Raw genomic sequence first — 18,107 nt, 5'->3', positions numbered from 1 at the left:
ATTTATTTAACTTTCTAATAAGTTGCATATATATATAGCACAATTTACAAAGAGGAATAAGAGTGACCGTCTAAAGACCAAATACAACATATAACTTAATATTCCTCCAATAATTAACAAGATAAAAATCCAATCCCTAATTTACTAAAAATAATAAAATAGTAAATTTATGACTAATTGTTAAAATAATAAAATGTAATTTAAAGTAATAATTATAAAATTAAGAAAACAGAATAAACTGCAATTGATTCAATTAATTAATAATTAAATAATTACACCAATTGAGTCAGAACAAAAGTCAATTAAGAATCAAGCAAAGAGAAAACCAGCAGGGGGCAGCACAGCAAATACAACACCAAAGATCAGAAATTGAGAGTAGAAGAGAAAACAGGAACTAGATATCAACAAACGTACACACGTGCAAGCAGTCAATGACAAACTTGTTTCAGATAAGCAGTGTTAGCAACACAAAACAACCAAAGTTACACTCAATGTGACCAATTGTGAGTTGATCAATTGACAATGTGAAATAGGAAGAGAGGATGGTCAAGATCAATAATACATACAGCAGTGCGCCAACCATCAAGGTTAATTGTGTTATTGTTATTGAACACTGCAGAAGAAGGAGGAAATTGAAATGTGAGTTGTTTTTGTTTTTCTTCTTAAACCAATTATACCACTAATTAACTTTATATATTCATATATACCTCAATTAAGAAACAGGAATAATTGTAAAATAACAATTGTCAACAAAGAATGTTGCTTAATGAAGAGAGAAGATAATTATAGTAAACCCAACCAAAATACTTAAGAGATAAACAATGAAGGGAAGGAAATAAAGACAAATTGTTAACAATAATACTGATAACAAGAAATAATTGAAATCATTTTTTTTTTAAATTAAAAATAGAAATGACAACAATTGGTAAAGGTATAAGAGAAAATGTAAGAAGTAAAAAAAAAAAAATTGAAGGGAGGAGAAAAAGTAAAATTCAGAACACCAAAATAGGAACCTGAACAATCACTTTACACATTCACTTCAATTAACATTACTTTCTTTCATAAACAAACAGTCAAGAAAATAGAATTAAAGATGAAGAAAGAATTTGTGTGCGAAGATGAACCAGCAGGGGGGGTCAGTGAGGAAAAGAGGGAAGTCTTAGAAGTCCAACCTCTAAGTGAAACCACTCCCACCAAAAAGGAAACTTTCTTTCAGAGCTCAGTTGCCTTGCAGCAGCTGAAAAGACAACGTCTGCCAAGCAGCAGTGTTCTTATCAGCAAGAGATAGTGTCCAAAGACACACAAACCTGCACTCTCAGCTGAATCACAGAAAGTCAGAGATCTCACACAAATAAATGCTAATTTTTACAAGTACCGTGGCGAGAAAAAAAATATACAGACACAGACAATTTAAACAAACAATATGTCATGACAATACGACGACAACAGTATTTTACCAAAACAGGCCAGAGAGACACACTATGCTACGTGGAACGAGACTCTTGGCCAGCCTGTCGTGTCTAAAGTGTCGAAATCAGATTGGAGAGCCTCTCGATCCGTAATCAGTTTCAAAACACCCTGGATAGGAGACCGCTCAACTCATCCATTCTATTTCAACCCCCGTCGAACTAACTCTAAACTAATCATCAATGAGACTTTATCCATCACCGTGATTGTTCGGAAAAATTAACTAGCCCTAACTATACTACCAAATACCTGTGGAGCCCCTCGACACAGAAACAGAATTATTTCATTCTCATGCACACAAGGAGCAAGTTCAGGCAGTGACACTTTAAAAAATATATATTATTCAATTTTAAATTTAAGACATAATGTGTTTGTTTGTTTGCTGCTGAGCTCAGTGTGTTGCTTGTAAGATCTGTGTGAATGTCTGAGAGTGTTCTTTATTAGTTGATGTTGTGTGTGTTCAAATGTGTTTTATGAATGTAATAGTTAGTTTGATCAGGTGTCAGACCTCTTTATTTATCTACCCACAACAAAAATACAGTATCTATTCTAATTTATGCTTTTGCTTATTCTTAACTATTTTCTTTAATTAATATTCACTTCAAGGAGATTTCCTCTTGGTCTGAAGGTGATTGGTTTATTCAACTAGTCATGTCACTAGAATGTCATATTTATTTTCTTATTTCATAGATGCTGCAGTTGTGGCTTCTTAGGTGCAGGCGGTTTGACTTAAAGGCTCTTCAACCTTTATTTTATTTTATTTGTGTTTCTTTTCATTTATCTCTTAATCTATTCTTTTTTCTTTGACCTTCCCTCTTAAAGTATTTCAGATCTGATGTGAGTAACCCACTCATAATAATATTTACCATTAAGTTAAAACAGAGTAAAAGTTCTTATTTTCTTCCCTGTCAGGGAGCTTTAACTTGTTACCTGCAGTAAAAGTGACTTTTCTCTTGAAAAGAGGAGGTCAATAAATTAATAGAACAAATTAATAATTATAATATTATTAATAATAATGATAAAAATAATATTTAAAGAAGTAAGAAGAAAAATAAATCCTTTAAAATTTTAAAAAATGATAGAGGAAGATGAGAAAAAATCAAAATCAAAGAACCAAAACTTTAATAAACTAATTAAAATCCATTTTAAAATCAGAGATCAATAAAACAAAATAGGAAATACAGATATGAATAATTAAAACAATACAATTAAAATCAAATGGAATAACTTGAAAATCGATAGTAATAATAACCAAGTCAGAAAATTGCTATTAAATCTAATTGAAATATTATACCAATGAATTAAAATCATTCAAGTCAAAACAATAGTCAATTAAGAAGGTATTATTTATTTAACTACCTAATTAGTTGCATATACATACTAATGTTTATATATATATAATATATAATGTCACTGTGCATCATTCAACTATTCAGCGCACTTTACACAAGGAGATGCTTTATGGAAGAGTAATGCGGAAAAAGCCTTTTCCGCACAAACGGGGTCGCTTGAGGTATGCTAAAGCACATTTGGACAAGCCAGCTTCATTTTGGAATAAGGTGCTGTGGACTGATGAAACTAAAATAGAGTTATTTGGGCATAAGCAGGCGTGTTATGCATGGCGGAAAAAGAACACAGCATTCCAAGAAAAGAACTTGCTGCCTACAGTAAAATTTGGTGCCATCATGCTGTGGGGCTGTGTGGCCAGTGCAGGGACGGGGAATCTTGTTAAAGTTGAGGGGCGCATGGATTCCTCTCAATATCAGCAGATTCTGGAGAACAATGTCCAGGAATCAGTAACAAAGTTGAAGTTGTGCCGGGGCTGGATCTTTCAACAAGACAATGATACACTGCTCAAAATCTACTAAGGCGTTTATGCAGAGGAACAAGTATAAGGTTCTGGAATGGCCCCAGTCCCCAGACCTGAATATTATTGAAAATTTATGGCGTGATTTAAAGCGGGCGGTCCATGCTCGGAAACCATCAAACCTGACTGAACTGGAGAGGGTCTGTAAGATATATTTAACTGGATTTTTTTATCCAAACAACCAATGATTTATAAAGGAAAATCATGAAAATGTACAGTTTTTAAATCAACAAACTCGAATCTGAATGGTTAACACAATCCTTCGACTGTCGTTGATTTCAATTTACAAGAGCCACTTCTGAAACGACTGAAGGCCTCCAGTAGATATCTTCTGGCAACACGTGACAGCTCAAATATGATTGGATGAAAGCTCTCACATGAACGTACAATCCTGAAAGCAGTGCGCAACTTGTGCAAGCAAGAGGAAAGAAATTAAATGAAGAGAAAAGACTATGAGTTAAATTTAATACATATTTATGAAAAATAAACAATACATTTTTTTTTAAACTTTTTTCCTTTTTTTTTTTTTTAAAAATTACATTTATTTTCTGATTATGTTTAGGCCAGCAGAGAAGGCCTTGAGGTACCCAAAACTACCCAGTGCTGCTGTAGGTTTGTTAAACTAGAAACTAACATATGCATATTTTAAAGTTCTGAATAAAAAAATACTCATACTTTAATTTTATAGTTTGAGTTTTGGAATTTTTCCTAAACAGTTTTCTGATAAGGATATCAACGGTTAATGCATTAAAAAAAAAAAACACAATATTGACAATAAATGTCTGTTTTATTTTGGAATACAGTCAGTATTAGAGGTATAAAAACATCATTTTCCAGAAAATGTCAACCGCTTTCACAGACCAGAATAAACCAACATTTAATGTGGGCATTCAAAAAGATGAATCAAACTTTATTCCCATCATTAAACACACCAAGATAAAATATAATTACCCATGAAAGACATCATTTACTTAAAATTAAGATGTATTTCAAGAAATAAAGTTTTACTCTTAAGATAAATATTGTTAATGTTAATCGATCACCATCACACCAGAACAACAGTTCCCAGGATAATATAGGCCCAAAAATCTATCCATGACCTCAGTGTCTATAATAAACATTTAAACGATATATCTGCACATACAAATGACCCGTTTATTGAACTTTCCCTTTGGGCTCTTGTCCCTCAAACAACAAAATACATTTAATCTATAGATATGCGGATGTAACCAGTATTCTCCCCTTCTATTAACTCATTTAAAAAAATGCAGAAACCCATAAAAAACGTTGACGCTGAAATTAAGATGTTTCGAATTTAATTGTTAGAGTTTAAAGTAATGACCAGAAACCAAACTGAAAAGCAACTAAATACAACTATAAAAAGGTAGTAAAGTTATTTTAAAACATCTAGCAATAGTTTTGAAATTATTTGATTTCACCGGCATTTCCATCCGAATCTAGATTTGTGTTATTAAAACTCAGTGGTAAACCGGGTCAGATCAGCTGTATAAGGTCTTGTAGAGCCACTAGAAGAAAGAAAAGGAGCAAATTATAAAGATCAAAATCATAGATCTTGAAAGAAGTTTAAATAAGAATCATGAACGGTGGCCAATGAAGAAGAGGATGTGGACATTGTTCTCAGCATAACCGACTGCTGCCTCCCACTAGAGCGGTGTGTATACAGGGCGGCCATCTTGGTACAGTGCAACTCGCTCCTACTGTCCAAGGTCTAGCCATAGTTGCTAAATTATCAGAAGCAATCTTTTTTGTTATTATTATTATGATCCAAGAAACCTGTAGCATAGCTACCTGTATGACGTTTTGAACGGATCAAACCGATGACCGAAGATCGGACCAAAATTCAGCAAATAATTGTATTTTAAGATTGACAAGTATCTCCTTCCCTGCAGTTGTTAATGCGCCCCTGCCTCTGATGACCCTGTACCAAGATGGCGGCGCTTCATACACATCTGTCTACAGTCGATGCGGCGTCTATGTATACATGTCCATGGTAGTTAGTACCTGTTTGTAGTCGAGGGTGATGGTTCCTCTTCCTGTTACGTCATGGCTCTGAAATGTGTCTGCGAAAAGAGAAATCACTGATACAATGAATCTTTCTATTTCATGCAATTCTTTCTGGCTCTTTAGGCGAATCTACCTGGATTTAAATCAGTTTGAAATACAAACACTTACGGATAGTTGCCTCCAGTTTGAGCATGAGGTAGAGGAAGCCGGGGTAGCTGATGGTCCCATCAGGCTCTGTGTATCTAAAAACCACCAGCTGCATGATGAACGGGTTGGCATTAACACCTGAAGCAGAGACACTTCAGATCAGGTTGGATCAGAAAGTAGAGGCTGAATTTAAGACAAAATCCTAACTTAAAAGAGTTATCTTGGGACGTACACTCAATCCTAACAATATATAGATAACATCATATAGCTGCTGTCAAAATAATTGAACTATAGTTTAAAGTGCAAACGATTATTTAATAAAAGAATGAAAAGGGGATAAAATGAGGAAAAAAGATAATGTTAGTGTTAGTGTAAGTGAAATGAAAAAAGTGCAACATGCAATGACATAAAAACAAGCAGTAAATTAAGATTTCATTAATTATTACTTTTTATTGAAAGTTCTTTCTATTATGACACACATATATATAGAATAATTTATGCGTATATTATTTTGTCAATTTATCATGCAGGACAATACACACTTAAAAAGTGTAAATGAAAAACAGGAAAAGATGTTCAACTTGTATTTAGAGTTAAGTAGTAATTACAAGTGTTGGAGGAAACCAGAGGCCCAGAGGTGAACCCACACTAGCAGAATGTACCTTTACCTGCTTGACTCTCCATCTATGAGTGAGCTACAACGGATATAAACAACTCTGCTGCACTGAAGATCAGGATGAACTGATGAAAGGTGAAAGTCTAACCTGCAGCTATCAGCGCTGGGCGAATTTCTTCGTAATCCAGAACCATGTTCTGGTTTCTGTCCAGGGAGATAAAGATGTCCTGACAGGAAGTTGAAAAAAAAGATCAGAGTACAACAAGTCTGGTTGGCTTCATAATATCTACCACACATCTTCCTCATCCCTGCTCTGTCTTCCAGGAGCAGCCACCATTAGGACCAAATTAAACCAGTCCATTGCACATAGAGGACCCTTTGTCACCTGAAGTCAGGACCTGCTGTTTCTTCACTGACAGTATCAGCTGTCAAAATAGCTGACTATCAGCTACTAAACGTGAGAATGTTTTCAGATCCTGAGACAAAAAACACATATTTTCTTCTTTACATTGAGTCAATTATTATAACCACAAATTAATGTAATTCTGGAGTTCGATTTCCTCGCAACAAATCCCTTGTGCAAACTTATTTTGTTTTGCTGCTTAGACTTTACATTTATTTCAACTGCTTACCGTCCACTGACAGATCTTCTCCCACAGGCCGAGGAAGTCCTGCCAGCTCAGCCGGGCGTCCGCTTGGCTCTAGAATTTGAATTTAGGTGAAGGGAAATGTGCTGACAAATAATAAACCAACAAAATGAAGGTGAAGAAGAGAGTGCAGGCAGGATGGAGAAGATTGTGATGGACTGATTGGTTTCAAAAGGCAATAGATGGCACAATACATTTGAAAATGATGTTACGTTTCATTAAATGATTAGATTAGAATTAGAGAGCACCATCTAGTGGCCTTTCAAAATGAGGACACTGTTTCAGGATTAAGTGTTTTCATTTCACTACAAATATGTTACTTGAAGACACATCAACCCATTACTTCTGTGATGGGACTTATTTTAAAACATTTGTGAGAGCTCCTGCTATGTAAAGTTTAGAGCAGCAGTGTGATAAATATTAATAAACTGGTCCTCAAGGGCTATTAAATAGGTAGAAGAATTAGAAAATTCAAAATGTATCTTGAAAAACACCAAGAAGTCAGAAACTAAAACTTCATTATTAATTTACCTTTGCAGTTCTAACTGTTTATTTGAAAAAGAAGAAAATCCCCAGTATTTTATACTGTCTTAAAAGTATGCAACAAGTTTAACTTTGCCATGGTCAGAGTTCAGAGGACACAGAGTGAGAAGAGTCAGGGTCGAAAATGCTGGAGTTGTCATTGGGAGTGATGAGATGGACAAGATCAGAATGTTTGGAGACAAGGTTTATAAGGATATATGTTTAGATATGTGGAGAGAAAAGAAAGTGTTGGACCAAGAATATTGATGAAGAGGAAGAAAACAATGAGGTTCATTAAGAAATAGTGCATGAAGTACATGGAGGTGACTAGAAGATGATCAAGGCTTCATTCAGCACGGAAAACTAAAATTCTCTGTAAGGATACGTCTCTCAAGACCACAAAGGTCTTGCATTGCTCTAGAGACAACATCTTCTCTGAGCCCTTCAGGTCTGTAACAGCAGCAGAGGGAAAAAGATTAACTTTGTTTATGGGGGTGACTGTATATTTGTGTGCATGTCTTGGTCGGGATGTAATGATCTGCGTCAAGTTGGTTCATGCAGGTTACGTGTAAAATGTTTTTAGTAGATTAAATAAAAAATAAGTTTGTGGTCAGAAGAATTTGAGAAAATGATCCTGTGTTTGTGTACCAGTGTGTGACAAAAGTTACCGACCTCCATATTGAAAGGCTTCATTTAGAAGGCTGTAGAGATGGTGTGCTTTAAAGGAGCCCGTCCTCTGAATACACACAAAAGCAGGAGAGTGTGACGAGCAGGCAACATAACACAAGTTGGACAGACATGAGATTTCAAAGTGACCGATTAAAAAATTTACCATTTAATCATTTGAATATTTGTCAGTGTGTAGCAAACTGCAGCACTCCCTTCTTTACTACTGTAGCATAAGTGAGTACTACTACCCCCTGCTGTCACATTGAGCTCATTGCATAAATGTTTTATTAAAGGAAAACTAATGTGTTGATTTAAGTGCCTCTTAAATATAATAATAATAATAATAATAATAATAATCTCTATTTATATAAATAACCTCTATTATACTCATCAGTATGTGTCTTTTTGAACAAAACTCCCTTTAAAAAATATATATATTTACATTGGAGAATGCCCTTAAGCCCCGCCCACTGAAACCGCTTGCTTTTTGTCAAGATTGAGAAGTACCTCCTTCCCTGCAGCACTTCTGATGACACTGTACCAAGATGGCGGCGCGTTAGGCACGTCCGTCAACAGTCGATGTGGCGTCTATGTACATATGTCTAAGGTTCTCCCCGTGTTGCATGGGTTTACTCTGGGCTCTCCGATTTCCTCCCACAGTCCAAAAACATACAGAGGTTGATTGGGAACTTGGGGAAAATGTCCGTAGGTTTGAGTGTGTGTGTGAATAGTTTTCCGTCTTTGTGTGCCTCCCTGCCTCTCGCCCTATGATACTGGGATACGCTCCAGTCTCCCCACGACCCCCACAAGGGATAGAGCGGTAGAAAATGAATGAAGTTTTGTTTCCTATAATCCAGCCCACTACCTTGCTGCAGTGCTTCTTGAACAGGTCTTTCATGAGGTTCAACGGCGGAAGAGCAGTCTTGTGAGGATGGTTGTACTGGCAGAGACATGAACAAGACATTTGAGTGCCCTTCATTATTCAACAGCGGCAAATGTAAATCTTGTGTCTTACCACCACCGTTTCTGTCGGGACCTTCAGCGGCAGCTGTTTCAAGGCTTCACTGTAAACAAATGAAACCCACAAAAGGTTATCAGACGAGGCGATCACAGAAAGATGGCCAGAAAGCAGATTGAGCAGAGGTCGTTTCCTAGAAATGCATTGTGGTGTGCTCAAATGTTTACTTCCTGTACAGCCTGTACACCATTGCAACTGAGATGGAGGACATTCTTTGGGTGAGGGTCAGACTCACGACAAAGTTACTGCATGTGTTACAGATAAAGGAAGTAACTTGTTAAGTGCTTTAAGGAGTGAAGTGTAATGCAAGTCTGAAGAGGGGCGAAAACCCGAGTAGGTTTTTTTATTTTTATTTATTGTATCTGTTAATTTTCTATTATGTTGATTTTCTATTTGTTTGAAGTCTGCCTGAAGACCGAATCACTTTTATTTAATTAAAGCAATTTATGTCCATTTTATCATTGAAATATGGCATTTAATCTTTGGTTGGTCTGTACTTTCACTTTTTTTCCCCCTAAAACTTAGAACTAATCTTTGACTTTTGATGAAGCACTAACTGTCGTGTTGCTTGGAATTCTCTGTGAAGACAAAAAAGGGAAATGTAAAAGGGGTTTGGCTTGTTTATCCCACCTACATTTACACCTCACTGCTCTTTCAAGTTAGAATTAGGGTTGCAATTGTTAGATTAAAATTATTATATACGTATATGCCATACTTAAATCAATGCTAAAAGATAAAGTAGAAGTATAAATTACTCGCTTGATCTAAAGAGCGGGAACGTTTGACTACACATTTATAATCAACATTTCACTCCAGACTGATTCACAAGTTTGAGTTACGACACCGGAAAATTCAAACATCTGTTTATCTGCAAATCACTTTAAATTGTAGATCAAAGAACGAAGCAAGAAGGAGGAGCGAAAGACGAAAGAGAAAGTGACCCCCGCACGAAAACATTTGAATAATTATATAACAGTAAGACAAATTAGGATGACTCTCAATGGGGGATCGCTGGCACAGGGAACTTGAAAGAACAATTTGGCCGGAAAGGACAAACCCCTGGGCGGGAAATTTGACTTTCGTGGTCCTCGCCGGGAGAAAGTGCGTCTGGTTGAACGTAATTGAAAGCTTGTATTTCTTTGACTTGAAGCGGCCAAAAAAAACAACCCGTTACACACTCTGGATTGTTCATCTTTCAATCAATCAATTTGAAATGAGATCAATAGGTGCCTTAATAATGCATTTCAATTTTAAGTAACTTACCACCACTATAATATTAATAGGGATTTATGCAATAGGAAAGATTTTTTTTTGTTGCAGAATGTGTATATCTCACACTGGCTTGTATATTATGTTTTAAATGCGAAGTGAAAACAATGCATGAAAAACTAACTTAGCAGCGTTTCCTTCTTCTGTCAGACAACGCAGAAGAAAGGCTCCCCGCTGATTGGCATCGATGGTGGATGGAATGATGATGTAGTTCCCGGGTGGCAGGGAGCCGCGAAGAACAATTTCACGGCGGTTTTGGTGTTGAGTCTTGAGAACTGGCACTTGTTGCTCCAGGTCTTCAGCTTGTAGAAAGGTTTTGGTTGGATGAGCCTAAAGGAAGAAGATTCTGATTATTTTAAACTAATCAATGCAAACAACTGCATGACTTTTATTTAACCACTCTGCTTTCCATTAGGTACAGTTTTGTCCAACCAGTTTTTTAAAATTCTGTGTCAAGGTCAAATTCAGGGTCGAGGTAAACAAAGGGACCGGCAAACAAATGTGTTTATGATACCCTTTTTTTTGCCTTTCGGTCACCTTGACCCTGGGATAACAAGACATACCACAAACACATTTGTTTTGGGCCCTTTGGGTCACCTTGACCCCGGGATAACACAAGGGTTTAGAAGTATTTACCTTGTAGACGTGAAGACCGATATGGAGCTGAATGTCTTTACGTCGTTCGTGCTTCTGCATCAGAGCAAAAATGAAGGAGCAAAGGTTTGAAGGAGTTGATCCGCTGTCCGTATGTTTCAAGGCAAAATGAAATTGTGTGTTTTGCCACAAATAATCTGAAAAACATCAAAGTATCTGCAATGACTCATCTGTTCCCAGGTAACATAAGCATTAATTAAAGAAAAACTTCAGATCATTCTACAGCATCAACGACTCTTAAATTTAAGTCAAAGATTGAAAATGTGTAGAGCGAAAACACGATCTCAAAAGCACGGGTGAAATGGAAAATAGAACTTTAAATCAATTTATTTGTGAAATGTTTCACTCAGGAGGTCAATTCTTCAATTGCATTCATCTTGAATCATTTCTTGTAAATAATGAAACACTTGTTCAAAGCTCTGTCTATCGGTTACCAGAATGATGTCAACGGGTGAAGATCTAATGCAAATGCTGCTGTTTAGTATGAAACATTGCAAATAATATACAGCAAGTATTTTGACAAAATGCCTCGTAGATGTGTGGCAGCGGACCTCTCCAACATATATAGACAACAAACATGTTTAAACGTCCTGAAAATAAAGAATAGACAGTGGAGTTCAGCTAACTTTCATGACTTCACTTTGCTCAGATCTGTTAATAATAATAAATTCTTTTATTCGTTCATTTTCTGTTGCTTATTAATGGGGGGGGGGGGCTGGAACCTACCTCAGCTTCTTCGCATGAGAGGCTGCGAACACCCTGAACAGGATGCCAGTTTGTTGCAGGGCACACCAAGACATACAACCATAATACAATTATCATTATTGTTAATGTTACTGTGTAAGAACATTTAGCTCACTGTGAAATTACCTTTAACTTCAACACGGACATCCATTCATTTTCTACTGCTGACGCCTAACTCAGCTACTTGATGGATACCTCAATAAACCTATGAATGTTTTAGAACTGCATGAGAAACCCTCACAATCAAAGGATAATGGTACAGACTCTACACAAAAAGGCCACAGGTTGCTCGAAGCAAACCAGCAAACTCTTTGCTTGGTGGTTGTGCTAAAACAACACTGCCATGCGCCTCTAATAATGGACAAAATATGAAAAGAGTACTCATAGTTTGAAACAAAAAAGATGAAGGTGTTTCTCTGGTGTTTCTAGTACTTAATTGTGAACCCTTTGCATGTGAAGTAAACAATAAACCAGTGGTCATTATCTGCCTCTTCTAGGGTTCTGGGATACACGTTTTTTTCTCTTTCACTTGAGTTAAGTCAAATACGAGATCATTCTGCATTTCCTATGAAGAGGGTTCAAAATGATGATCCAAGTCTACCAGAGGCACTCGTCACTTTGATATTACCTTTGCATCCTCCAGCTGTGGACCCTGGGACCCATGTCCCGTTACACATGGTCGTAGTCCAACTGCAGCCTTCCATGATCTCGTCGGTCATGTGACACACCTCAATAAAGTCAAAGGTTCGTTCGAAATCGGATACTGCCATCCTGTTGGATGGAGTTTAAGACAAATGTTCAGAAGTTCCCATCACATCTTTCATTTATAATACAACCTACCAGAATTCCCCATCATCCCTATCGATTCGACCAATTCTCTTCTGCTCCTCGAGACTCACCATTGACCACTCAGTACTGGGGAAGAAAGAATGATGTTCAAATTAGCACATAATTCCGGAAGTTCAAAATGTTAAAATTCTTCACTGACCCTTCATCACTCCACGGTCCTTCCGACTCAGTGTTTCCCCAGGGGTTGAGCACTCGAAGCAGTGTCACAGGACCATTCCTTGTCATGACCTGTAACACACAAGTGAAGAATAATAGTATAGAAGCATGTTTCGTGAGATTCTTGTTGACCTTTCCATCCTAGCAGAGATAATTAGTGTAAATTCTGTTGCATCGTTAAAGTAAACTCAGATTAATCATCCCTCGATGAAAGTTGGATCTTGTTCCTTCATCTGATTAAACAAGAGCCTGTGCAAACAAGAGACTATCTACTCACCTGCTCGACTCCTGTGAGCGCGTAGGCATGTTTGAAGATGATGCCAAATGCATTTTTTTGTCCAAATTCACCCTGTGGGTAAAAACGACAAACAGGTCAAAGTGTTTCTATTTAAATGTGGGATAAAGGTCCTACACGAAGCTAATCCTGGGGATTTTATTTGGCCCCGGTGGAGCACTACCTTATGTTTCTGTAAGTCATTTCTCTCAGCTCCTCTGATGATAACAGTTTGCATAACTTCGGTTTTTAATTTCCAATTTCCTTTCGTATGTTAGCCACAACTTCTTATTGAGGCTCTTTCACAGGTTATAAAAAAAAACGTTTTCATTTGTAGTAAACTGGACATTTACATGTTATTTTGATACATCTTCAAATGGGACCAATGACCAATACTTTAATTGACATTTCATCATCTAATCAATGAGATGGACTAAAACATCTGGAGGCTGTTTGTATAAATTCTTCACCTAATCCATTGTTTTCAAAACCGAGCGATGGCAAATGTAAACAGTGACATCATCATACCAAATGAAGAAGGTAAAAAAAAAAAAAAGCATGTTTATCAAAACAGGGAACTGACAGACATACACTTCTTTTCAGTATTTAGGAATCAATATCGACTCTAAACACTGGCAGTAGCTTCACACTATATTTGCCCATACAAACACACACAATGTTTGTGACAACAGCATAACATTAATTCTAACAAACAATGTATTTTGCATTTTCTGGTGGAAAAATGCAGTTTATGATGCATTTAAATATGCTGAAGGGATCCATATGTCCCTTGGGCTATATTCAGGACAAACATGAATTCTCCTTCAACTCAATTAAATTTAATTATTTTCATTTTTTGTTTCTGATTGCTGGAATAAACATTGCTGAAAAAGAAAAGGCGGCCTTTGTCCATCAGATGTGACTTAATTAGAATGGGAATTTCATGAACGAGCACGATTTTTATTTGAAATGAGTAATATTTGATATTTTAGGTCCAAAGTTATTATAATTATTTTACTATAAATAGGCCAATTTGTCCCATTTAAGAAGGCATTTAAATAGAATAAACATAAATATTATTAAGTAAAGTTAATCAGAAATCACTGCATTATTCTGTGACAGAAACGTTATGAGGAAGAAGGATAATGCAGAGCTACATCTGAAATAAACAGAAAAGGATATGGGCCTATTTAATGTCTCTACCAGACCTTGAGGTTGGCAATGCTGATGAGGGCACCTCGGGTCAGCTGGCCTTTGAGATGTGCTGCAAGGTTTCCTTTAAAACTACGGACGTCGATAACCTCAGTCACCCCGCCGGTCATGTCAACCATGGCCTCGTGTGGCATGCCCATGTCGAGCGATGTGTAGCCCCCTTTAAACCTAAGACAAAGAAGCTTTAGCTTTTGGCAAACAGATGAAATAAGGTAGGTATGTATGTATGTATGTATGTATGTACGTACGTATGTACGTATATATGTATGTATGTACGTATGTATGTACGTACGGACGTACGTCCGTCCGTTAATCTAATCTATCCATCCATCCATCTGACATTCATAACATGTTTTTCCCCAAACATTTTATTTGCATGAGCTAGTTTCTTTATCCCCTTTACATTTCCTCTTTAATATAGCCTTTTACTGCTGCAACTTTGCAGTTTCCATGTCAGTCTTTATCATATGATGTCAATGTTAGATTCTTTCTTTAACGTGTACTCACTTGGCATAGGCCTTCTCCAGAAGGCTGCTCCAGAACTCATTCCTGGTCGCAGAACGCAGGTAGACGAGTTGGTTATTTTTAACGGGCAAACGGTCGTCGACTTCCACCTGCTTCCAGGTACCATAGCTCCAGAACTAGAGCAAGAGAAAGACAACAGAAAGATCGAAGTTGTCCACCGTTCATCGTGCTGACAGTCGCTCAAAGCATCTAATTATATCTTACAACTCATGGCTAATTCTATCTAACAATAAAGAAGATGTGGTAGCATGTTTGAAGGGAAAATATCAAAACAATCTTGCAGTTGTGGCATAACTCAAAACAACTTTTGGCAACTCTCCACCTCCAGGGTTCATGTCTAAACCTGAAGCTTTACAAACAGAAATCTTTGTAGACTTATGTCAATATCTTGTCATGTGTTTCAAAGACAGACTTTAAATGTTCACAAGGCCTCAGGTTTAACTACTTTTCAGTGTGTTAGTGCATAATGTTCATTGCTCATGAATGAGCACCATTTTTATTTTAAATGAGTAAAATTTGATATTTTAAGTCCAAAGTTATTATAATTATTTTACTATAAATAGGCCAATGTGTCCCATTTAAGAAGGCTCATTGCTCATATAGGTAAAACTGCTAATTTGGGATGACGTGCAATTTAAAAGTCCTATTTGATGTTGTAAAAATGTGTCTATGATTATTTAACCCTTGTGGTTCACCTTGACCCAGAGACAGCACTTAAAACATGTATCTTTGTGTGTGACTGATACACCCAAGTTAACAAATAAGATGCACCCACACATTGTTTTATATTTGTAAATTCTATACAATCGTACACTTTGAATAATGCATGATTATTTAAATTGCATAATTTAAAACGATAAACATTTTTAACTGTAATCAAACATTGTTCAACTGTAATAAAATAAAAAAAACTTTAATACATTTTTTTTAAAACAGTAATAAAAAATTCACCTTTAGTAAAGCATTTTTTAAACTGCAACAGTTTTCAGCTCATTGTATGTGTGTATGATAGAAATATATAAATACATTGTTATATATATATATGTATTACATTACATAAAACGTGTTTTCACAGAAATGCAAATCTATTTAATAAAGACTTAACTAAAGAAAATAAAATACTTGTTTGTTTATATCAGTCTATATTCAGTTGGTCAATAAGATGTTTTTATTTAATAAAATGGAGTAGAGAGAAGAACAGTACTTGTTACTTCTCCAAGCTTTCAAAAGTGTTGAGGTTTTTACCTTGAAAATGAACTGGCCGTTGTATCCATCTTGGAAGCTTTGCTCTACAGGCACGACTTTCTTTAACAGACATTGATTCAGTGACAGTGAAGCGATGGTAGACAGTAACCAGCAGTCATCTGAGGAGACACGTGTCAGTGACCAACATACAAACATGTCAAGTATAATGTTCAGTGTCTTACTTACTGACGCTTCCCTGGACAATATCCAGGTGTGTGGCTCCGTCGACAACAAAAGCAGGCGAATTTACCAGTTCCTGGAACAAAAAAGGTAACAATTCATTTTTTTTAAAGATTGTTGTATATGTTGAGGAAGATGTAAGGGAAAAGCCAGATACAGAGAGAAGCATATCTAAACCAGATAAAGCCAAATAATTACATTTAAAAAGAGAGATCCCAGGTGGCATCCAAGCATCTTGTGCACTTATTCACAACAACCAAGAAAGATGGAGATAAATAGATGTATTTGCAAGAAAGAGGAAAGAGCTGAGCCAAAAAGCTCTCTGATAAATGTTACTCTCAACTATGGTTAGTAAGTATTGTTTAGGTTTTAACTGTTGCCACTGTACTTTTGTAATTATGCCATTACGATCACCAGTTTTGAGAATTGACTAAAAGAACAAGATCACAGTTTTCAGTGTCTGCACCCTCTCTAAGATACTTGTGGCTGGTGAAAAGAAAAATGTCATTTACTAACAATTACTTTAACAACCAAGGGATAACACAAAAGTTTTTTTTTGCTTCTTTTGCTAGCGAGTGACTGAACTGCACACTCATGGTTTTTTTTTTTCAGACAAAATTGCTTCAACACAACTTTAAATATTATTTTTAATCTTCATGATGTTTTGTCCTAACTATATCAGTTTTAGATCAAATACATTTCTTTGCAAATTCAAACTACTTTACCCCTGGTCTTTTCCACATGATTTCCCGGTCCAGGTCCAACTCTGCACGGGGAAAGTTTGGGTCCACAAACAGCCTGTCTTGGACCTCATCCTGAGACTGGGCAGAGTTTGACCGACGATTTCTCAGATAGCGCTCCGACTGGGACCCGCGCAGCTGGTCTGGGTTAACCGAGTATATGTCATCCTCCGTCGAGGACACGCTCCAGGACTTCTGCATGTCTGCAGGATGATAGCTGGGTCTGGAATGTGAGCAGCGCCGTCAACTGGTCTGTCTGCTTTCTCTTCGTCTAGTCAGTTATATACTGTAGAAGCCTTTTCCCCGCCCATCTTGGCTGAACCTTGTGACGCTTAATTCTTCTTCCTTTATTTTCCTTTTCTTCAGGCTAAACCCACTTGTAAAAACATGTGAATTATGTCAGATGTGACTTTACATGCAAATTTACACAACTCTATTCACAAGACTGCTTCAGGCAGGAGCCTGGGTTGTGTAGAGGTAAATGAATGACACAAAACCGTGAATTAAGTTTTGTGAATGTATTGCAAAAATAAGTAGACAATATAAGGACAGTAGGAGAGTGACAACAAAAAACAATAACAATAATAATAAGCCCAAGCTGTGTGCAAAGAAAAACAATCCGACGCAAACTTCTTTAGTTTTAGTCCCTGAAAAACGCAAGAGTTCACGAGGATCCAGTAATCCGTGGGACGCAAGTGTCCTTTGACCACGTGTGTGATCAAGAATTGATACAAAAACACCCACAGTGAAGCATGTAGGAAAGTCATCGTTGATCTCAATGAAGTGGAACAGGACAGGAAGGTCGGAAAAAAAAAACAGACCTTGAATTCCGTGGGCTAAGGTGCTACTCCACGAGTGCCCAACGTGAAAGCATGGAGTCTTGATGAGAAATCTTAAAGCATTATCCAAACAAAGTTTTAGGGCTTTGTATCACTTGCCCACAGCAGCCAAAACATGCCACAGATACAGCGGAGGACAGCGTCAAGTGGTGGAGCGCGCAACTTAAAGGAAACCTCAGGTTTGTACTGAAAGCAACAATAAAACACAGTGAAACGAAAGTTACCTATGTAACTACGGTTCTATGAGTCCCGGATGACCGCCAGAGGCGGTGCTTCAAGCACTGAATGTATCCATCTCGCGCATGCGCAGTTCGAGTTTAATACCAACAAAGTCACCTGTGACCCCTGATGACCCCGGAAGGGGTATATCTTCTGGTGACATCAGAGGATCTTGTCCTGCAGAATCTTCTCGCGAAAACACAAGGATTCTGAGTGACAGAAC

At 36.9% G+C, this 18,107-nt stretch overlaps 1 protein-coding gene across 1 annotated transcript; it reads right to left on the bottom strand.

The window, feature by feature from the left end:
• Nucleotides 1–3,779: 3,779 nt before the first annotated feature.
• Nucleotides 3,780–17,060, bottom strand: LOC148075327 (calpain-9-like). The gene is made up of 20 exons (XM_087796517.1): nucleotides 16,812–17,060; nucleotides 16,093–16,162; nucleotides 15,907–16,025; nucleotides 14,644–14,777; nucleotides 14,133–14,304; nucleotides 12,928–12,999; nucleotides 12,634–12,722; nucleotides 12,486–12,560; nucleotides 12,274–12,416; nucleotides 10,884–11,038; nucleotides 10,372–10,577; nucleotides 8,976–9,024; nucleotides 8,826–8,900; nucleotides 7,964–8,027; nucleotides 7,677–7,741; nucleotides 6,755–6,823; nucleotides 6,271–6,349; nucleotides 5,528–5,644; nucleotides 5,357–5,415; nucleotides 3,780–4,860 (listed from the first exon to the last, which is right to left on the bottom strand). The coding sequence occupies exons 1-20, from the start codon at nucleotides 17,025–17,027 to the stop codon at nucleotides 4,834–4,836; spliced, it is 2,055 nt and encodes a 684-aa protein (XP_087652643.1). The 5' UTR covers nucleotides 17,028–17,060; the 3' UTR covers nucleotides 3,780–4,833.
• Nucleotides 17,061–18,107: the final 1,047 nt, after the last annotated feature.

Source organism: Callionymus lyra, chromosome 7 (genome assembly GCF_982586985.1).
Source record: "Callionymus lyra chromosome 7, fCalLyr1.hap1.1, whole genome shotgun sequence".
In the NCBI taxonomy this organism is placed as follows: domain Eukaryota; kingdom Metazoa; phylum Chordata; class Actinopteri; order Syngnathiformes; family Callionymidae; genus Callionymus; species Callionymus lyra.
Note: the sequence above shows the minus strand (reverse complement) of the source record. Positions and strands in the feature narration are given on the sequence as shown.